This window comes from Glycine soja, chromosome 1 (genome assembly GCF_004193775.1).
Source record: "Glycine soja cultivar W05 chromosome 1, ASM419377v2, whole genome shotgun sequence".
Classification (NCBI taxonomy): Eukaryota; Viridiplantae; Streptophyta; class Magnoliopsida; order Fabales; family Fabaceae; genus Glycine; species Glycine soja.
In genome coordinates, this window is record NC_041002.1 from 32,245,020 (window position 1) to 32,253,498 (window position 8,479).

General features: G+C 33.3%; 1 protein-coding gene across 1 annotated transcript; it reads right to left on the reverse strand.

The window, feature by feature from the left end:
* Positions 1-782: 782 nt before the first annotated feature.
* LOC114414720 (E3 ubiquitin-protein ligase WAVH1-like) lies at positions 783-3,195 on the reverse strand. Its single transcript, XM_028379102.1, has 2 exons — positions 2,689-3,195; positions 783-2,596 (listed from the first exon to the last, which is right to left on the reverse strand). Exons 1-2 carry the CDS (start codon positions 3,010-3,012, stop codon positions 974-976), a joined length of 1,947 nt encoding a protein of 648 aa, XP_028234903.1. The 5' UTR covers positions 3,013-3,195; the 3' UTR covers positions 783-973.
* Positions 3,196-8,479: the final 5,284 nt, after the last annotated feature.

The window sequence follows — 8,479 nt, forward strand, 5'->3', positions numbered from 1 at the left end:
TCTTATTTCTTTCTTAATTGTAAAATTAAAATGTATAAAAGAATTGTACAAAAAATTATCTCACAATTTTTTCTCTGTTTTTCAAACACTTAAATTATTACGTGTATAAATGTAAAGATATAATTTATTAAGAAAACTCTTTTCTTACCTTTAATATGGAAGCACCACTGAAAATAGATTAATCTTATTTTATAAAAATGATAAAATATGATAAAGAATATGACAAATAAAAAATATAAAAAAGTGTATATGACAAAAAATAATGGTGTGAGAAAAGTATTTAAATTTATTTTAAGTGTTTTTTTTAGATATTATTCAATAAAAATATAAGTATCATTATTCATTAGTGTCAAATTAATACGCGCTTCCAATTCCCACGGGTCCCTCTCTCTAATTAGCGCTTCCAATTCTTCTATCAATGCGGGTAATTTTATCACACACCAATCATGTGTGCCGCAGATCCAATGACAGGATTGTCCACGTTGGCATGTCTCGCCAGTGCCAATGACGGGTCTCTCTCCTCTCTCCCTGTCCCGCCGGCACCAATGGCGTCTCTTTCCTCTCTCTTTGTCCCGTTGCTGCCAATAGCGACATCCACGCTCCCGTCATTGCCAGCGCGTTACAAAAAGAGACCTTATTTAGTAAATTGTTTTTAAAACAAACCCCTACACTAAATTTGCCTCTATTGTTAGCCAACCAATCTGCAACTGCATTTCATTTCCTTAAGTATGAGATATCCAGACTTCCCAATCCTGCAGATATTGCTTAATCTTTCCAAGAAATGAGGTATAGTGATGAGTTTTGTGCACAGGTTTCATGATTAGAGCCATAACTTCTTAATATTTTCATGCCAAGCTAACTAAAGTGCGGTAACTATAGCTATGCTTATATAATTCAGTCATCAACAAAATACAAGCTCCCAAATGTTTCGTGAATTCACCCATCCAGTATCCTTTCTTAATTCTTAAAACATTTAAAATCTGGCATCCTCGAAGCCATGTAAATCGCTGACTCTGTTCATAGACTTTCTCATAATAGCCACTTTAGCCAGTCTCTCAGCTACTCTCCAAGCCGACATCGGCGTAAGCGGCTCCCCCTTTTCCTCCAAGCAATTATTATTACTACTTCTCAACTTTTGGTTCCTCAGCTCGGCTTGTTTGGCTTCGAGCCAGCGCAAGCACTCATCACCCTGTTCGCGGCTCACAGAGGCTCGAGCCGATGATAGCAACTGAAGCGCGCCAGACACATCGTTGCGAGCCACACACTTTCTCGACTCGGCTACGGCGCGTGCACTGACGTGGCGTCGCCTCAACTGTTCGATCCTGAGATCACACGATCGAACAGTGTGGGGTCCTGGAACAATTAACTCACGCTCCTTGGAATTAACAAGCTCTTGAGTAAAGGGGTCACGGTGGGAGCATCGTACAGATATAAAACGATGGTGGGACCCACGCGAAGCTGTGCCAGCTGGCACTTTGAACTCCACCAGCAGTTCCCTCTCCTCCGCCGCGCAGAGATCACCGAGCGCGACGGAATCCGGCGAGAGAGCGTCGGTGAAACCCTTGGCCAGAGAATACACGGCAGTGATCTCCGCCTGAGCCGAACGTGACGCTAGTTTTAACTCAAGTTTGAAGTCTTGTGCCGCCACGCTCAGCAAATTTCCCACGCGCTTCGCGAACTCGTTGTCATCGTGAGAGAATATCAATGAATGAACTGTGAAGCGCGTGGTGGTTAATCGATGATCCTCGTGGCTGTTTGTGAGGAGAATGATTTTCGCGACAGTGTTCTTCTGCCGCCGATCCTCCAGAACCTTCGCGGCTTTCTTCAGCGCGTCGTTCCTCGCCGGAGTTCCTTCTCGGCGGAGCTCAACGGAGGCCAGCGCGTCGACGACTCGCCGCGCCGCTGTCTGGCCGCAGCGGGTCATCCTCCGCAGCGGAAATAGCCGCTTCGATCCGCCTGAGAATGCGACGACGGAGAGACGGTCGGCGGAGCCGAGCGACGAGATAACAACCTGCATCGAACGTTTCAGCATCCAAAGCTCTTCACCGGTGACACTACCTCGGACGTCGATCACCATGACGAGATCCACCGGCGGCCGATTCGCCGCCGCGTTACGCGGCTGAACTTTCACATTCAACACCGTAACGTACGTCTCGGAGCTCCAATTGGACGCCACAATCGCAGCCTCCGGTGAGAAGAATGCTTCGATGTTTCTGGTCTTGACCAATGATGATGAGAGATTGAACTTTATTTGTTCATCGTTTTGTTCTTCTTCGTCTTCTTCTTCTTCGTTCTCGTTGGATTCGGGAATGGGGTTGAAACGCGAGACTGAAGTGGGCGACATGAGAGGCTCGTCGTCGTTGTAGTTGTGGGGCTTGAACGACTTCGTCGTTTTGAGTTCTGCGTGCGGTTTGTTTTCGTCTGCGTTTTGAAGCAGTTGTTTCCAGTTAGCGTTGCACACGGGGCACGTGACCAGTCGTTGTTTTTTCACGTGAGCTGCTATGCATGGGAAGTGAAAGACGTGAGAACACTCCGCAGTGAAAATGGCTTTTCCTTCGCCGGTTTTCACACTCCGCGTGCAGATTTTGCATGAGCTCTGCAAAAAAAATTAAAAACAAAAAAGTTAGAAGAGAATAAATAACAAAAAGAGAAATTAAAAGGGTAGAGTGTGTGGTTAGGTTAATTTACTTTGGATAAGCGTAAGGTGGATTTGAGAAGAGAGAAGGCTGAGGGAGAGTTTGGGGAAGAAGGAGTGGATTGATGAAACGATGTGGGGCTGTAGCGTTTGGTGGGAGAGGGAGTTCTTGCATTATTGTTGTAATTGCATTGGTGTTTGGAAAGTGGTGAATTGGTTCGGGTGGGAATCAATGATGGGGTGGAGAAAAATGAGAAATTGGAAGTGATTTTGGGACTTGAATTGATGTTGTTGTAATAATCACAAATTTCAGGTTCGTGTGTGTTTTGGGGAATGGTATTAGATGTGCGAAACGTCCTTCTCCATCCAGAAACCATTATTCTCAGTTTCTCACTCACAACCTGAGGATTTTGATGGTTTTGTTTTGTCGAGGGGGTTGCAATGGAGAAAAGCTGCACTTGAAACTTGAAAGTGGTTATCGGAAAGGCAAGAGAAAAGGAAATGCCAGTGGACTAAATTGAGGAGTGAGGACCCCTTTAACGTTCATGTTTTTCTCCTTTCTTCCCCACCACTCTATTTATAAATAAAATATTTTTGTTTATGAGAGCCAGATAGATAAACCAACCCAATGGAAATTGAAAAGCTTTTGATGTTACCTTCCAAATTCAAAATATCATCCCAACTTGTGTTCGCTTTTAGTTTACATTTTTTAGTTTATATATTTCAGTATATTGAAACAGAGATATTTTTCATTTTCACTCTTTATCTAATGATGTTGTAGAAAAATATTCTAATGAGACTAAGTAACTTTTAACTGGTATTTTATTTTATCTTTTGTTTTCTTTCGTAAAATAAATGTTGAAAGTAATTAAAAAGGAAATGTATGAACTTTCCCATTTAAAATAGAATAAAACAAAATTTTCTCAATGGAAAGTAAAAATCACCCAAATTTTAAAAAAAACTTCATACATTTCCTTTTTTTTATTTAATAAATTATATTAATTCCTATTCCATTTAATAGATAATGATTTTTTAATTCAAACTTAGGTTATATTTGGTAATAGTAGCTTATAAGTTAGTTGACAAACTAACTTATAAGTTATGGTTATGTCGGAGTTATTTTTAGTTTTTTTAGTAGTTGAAAAGTTTGTTCGATTATTTGGTAAACAAATTTTTTTTAATAATTTTTAATTGTTACTTGAAGTAATATTTTCTAAAACGTTAGTTTCTAACTTTTTATATTTACTTCTATGTTTATCCTCAATACGTTATATAAATTTTCTTATTATATTTTTAAATAAATTATTATTTTATTATTTTTATGTCATTTTACATTTTTCAATCACTTCAATAACTAATTTTACTAAACACTTGTAATATAATATGTTAGTTTTTCGGCTTCCAGCTATCATCTAACTTTCTATTTTCCAGCTAGCCTTTCAACTTTCACCTAACTTTTTACCTAGATTTGTGAACATCTAAGTTAGGAGCTGAAAGCTTATAAGCTAGTTGATTTAATTTAAAATGTTTGATAAGACTAATTGATAAATATTAAATGACATATTTAATATTTATAATATTTAAATTTTATTTCTAATAGTTTATCATATTAAAAAGTAGGATAGTAATTCTAAAGTTGATATGATTCAAAGAATTTTTAATCTCAAAGGAACAATATAATGATGATAATTGACAAGTTAACCGTCATGTGTCATGTGCATGTAAGAGAATAATATTAGATACAAAGATTTTTCCAAACAATGAACAAAAAATATAAGAATTTTTAAATTGAATTAAAGGATAAAATGGAATTTCAAATAAAATAGTAAGGATAAAATTGATAAGAAAAAAAAAACCTAGCAGCTTATGGTTATGTTCAGCAATACATTTTACCGAACACTTATAATCTAATAAATTAGTTTTTCAACTACCTATTAGTTTTTTCAACTAGCTTTTCACCTAATTTTGTTGAACATAACCTATGAGTTAGCTTATCTTCCACAAGTTACTTCAAGTAGCTTATTAATTTATGGAAAATAAGCTACTTGAAGTAGCTTATATAAAATAAGCTACTAAAATAAACTCGTATAACAAACAAACTTATTTTTGGTCAAAAGAGCTTACAAGCTAATCAAAAGAGCTTATAAATTTCTCAAAAGTCTTATCAAACATAACCCTATTGTTATGATGGACAAAACATTTTTGAAGTAGCTTATATAAAATAAGCTACTAAAATAAACTCGTATACCAAACAAACTTATTTTTGGTCAAAAGAGCTTACAAGCTAATCAAAAGAGCTTATAAATTTCTCAAAAGTCTTATCAAACATAACCCTATTGTTATGAAGGACAAAACATTTCAGTTAGTTTCTAACTTTTTTCCCTAACTAAAAAACTTGTTTGATTGTTCGATAAATAAATTTTTTTAGTAACTTCTAGCATTTTTTGAAATGCTACTTGAAGTAGTCTTTTTTTTTTTAAATGTTAGCTTCTAGTTTCTAACTTTTTATATTTTCTTCTCTTTTTATTCTTAATGTATTCATAAAATTTCTTGATTACCCTTTTCAAACCAATTATGATTTTATTGTTTTTATTTTATTTTATATTTTTCAGTTACTTAAACAGTTAATTTTGTCACAACAGTTACTATTTAACTATGAGCTACCAATTAGCTTTCAAGTTTCAACTAGTTTTGTTGAATATAATGATAATAAAATATTTTATTTCTCAGTTTTGTTCATTATTAAGCATTGGAGAAGGATAATAAATTTTAATGCATGGTCTTTGTAATTGTGTATTCGATATCATGCATTCATTTATTATATTTATGAATTTTTTTTATTAAAAATTAAAGATATTACAAAAAAGTTAAAAAGATCTTTTTTTTTTAATTTTGATAATAATTAAAATCAAAATAAAGTAATTATGTTTTCAAATAATATCACATGAAGAAAATAAATTAAAAGAAATATTTTCTTGTTTAAAATAAAATAAATTATTGTTTGAATATTTATCGTAATCTAAATGTTATTTTTTTAATGGTCACTAAAAAGTCTTCATTATTTTAACTAACATATTTTATTTTCAACAATCGCTTTATGTTTTTTTTCAAATGGGATGCATAACTTGCATTTTATTGTTTAAAAATTCATTGAAAAGTCCTTATTATTATTATAATTAATATATTTATTTTCAATTTTAATATTTTTAGTGCTAAAGAATTTAATAATTGAGAAGTCTTCCAACATTTATATATAATCTCTTACAAAAATCCGTGACCACGACTTTGTAATATTTACATGGTACTAATAAAAATATTTATGCATGTTATTGTAACGTAATATTTTATAACTTATTTATTTTACATTTTATGTTCTATAACATGTTTATTCAGTTGTATATTTTTCACTTTAGTTTTATGTCCAATAAATTACAAATTTTACATTATACTCATTATTATTGTTCGTTAAAAACTAAAATAAATATGTTTTGTATTTTGATTTCATTATATATATATATGGTCAAAAACTTATTGAAGATTTTTTTATAATTTATTTCTTTAAAGTTATACTAAAAAGATATTTATATTTTATTAATCACATTATTTGTGTCTATTAAATATAAACTTATTAACCTTTTGAGACATCAACTTTATCAATAACTAATTTTCACGAGAGATCCTAACTGATTGCCTTCAGTCAAATTTCATCTATTAATAACATTATTTTCAGCCACATGAGACATGTTAAAGGATATGAGCCAAATGTCAAACAGACCAACTACATGTTGGTAAATAATTTCTAATTCATCTAACCATTAAATTTAAACTCAAATTACATATTTTTGTGTAGGGGGGTGTTTGTTAATTATGACGGGCAAGTGAACCAAATCACACAATTAGTAAATAAACGATAAGATCAAGGGTCGAATCCACATGGACCAAGTTGTGCTAAACAATTTGTGTAAAACCAAGTTCTAAGCAAATGCATAAAATAAGTTGATTGATTTTCAAGTAAAAGTGCAGAAATTTAAAGTTTATGAACTACAAATCAATGTAAAAACAAGACAGATTTTGACACAAACAATTGATGGAACATGTAGAATGTGAAGGTTGTAAACAACAATTAAATGGAATAGTTAGGGATACAAGTGATACTGGACCAATATTTCAACAATAATAAATGTTTTTTCCTATTTAATGAAGCTTCAATGCCGTCTCAACTCACTACAATCTTCTAACCTTGATCCCTCAAGTGATTAAAGCTAAATCACTTAACCCCACTCCTAATCCCTTAGCAAGTGCAGTTAGATGATTTGATATGAGCAAGAGTCATTTAGAGACTAATGAACACCACTCTATCCCTAGAAGAGAAACCCATTAGTTACCATTCTCAAAACTCAATTTTCAAAGCATTTCCTAATGACAAAGAAAACAACAAGACAAACACATGGTTGATCAATCCACAAACTAACATTAAAAACTCATAAATGAAAATAAAATTGAATATTCATTAAATAAATAGTGAAGATAATTACATGAGAGTTGCTAGTACACCAAATCCTCAACTATGGGAAAAACTAACCTCTCATTGACATGAGAGGCATGAAAAATGAAGGATTACAAGAGAAGTTGGGTGAATAATGAAGAAAAATGAATGAAAGACCAATAGCATAGTGATTTTCATCCTTCACAAAACCCTAGGTCGATCCCCCGCAATCCCAAGAGAATGTGCCTTTTATAATGGGCTAAAGGCCTTTGTATTGTCACTTCACTTAAGCCACTACTTGTTGGGCGAGCATAATTCACTAGGCGAGTTCTTCACCAATTCCAAAAGTCAATTCTTAGCAGGCATTTCTTGTTGGGCGATCACTACTCGTTGGGTGAGTCCTTTAGAAATTCCAAATTAAAGTTCTATTTTCTTCCACCTAGTGGGATCTTCTTGTTGGGCAAGTTAGGCTCGTTGGGCAAGTTCTATGGATGACCTAGCCCTCTCTTCTTCCACTCATGAGCTGCCATGTGGCCTTCTTTGCATGAATTTCCTTGTTGTGCGAGCCTTCTAGTTAGTGCTAAGTTCCCTTCCTTTTCTTTGTGTACTAACACTTGTCCAACACCAAGAAAAACTAGTAAATGCTACGTACTTATTTACAATGACTAGAGTTCTAAGAAAGCATTAAACTCAAACTATTTGGGATAAAACTAAGCTATAATTAAGGACAAATAGATAATTTCTATGTAAAATGAGTGTAAAATATAACAATGCACAACAATTATCAGTGTTCACAATTACAGGTCACCTGCAAATCCGAATTGACTCAAACTAATCCAAATAGTTTAAGTTGAATATTTTGTATGTTTGGGTTGAACTCGGACAAACTCATTCAAACCCATTGACTTTTGGGTTGGGTCATGGGTTTTGATTTATAAACCCGTTGACCCAACCTATGAACCATTTAATTAATATTAAATTGTTATTATTTATATAAAATATAAATACTATATTTTAAATTAAAAAATCAAATATTATTATTCTTAAACTATTAGTCATAACAGTGGCTAGTGGGGGCAACACATTATACTTGCATAATTTCAGTGATTGAGTATCTTTATTCAATTCAAGTTATTTAGTATTTCTTGTATACTATGAAGTCTTAAAAAATTGAGGATACGATAATTTGACGAAAGATTGAAAGTTTAAAATGAATGTTGAAATTTGCAATTAAAATCAATGTAATTGAGGGTAAGACCCATGATTTTTGAGTGGAGTTATAAGATTTTATATATTTGCTTTTGTTTTATCCTTTTTATATTAGCCTATAAATTTGGGTGGGGGGATGTATACTCTCA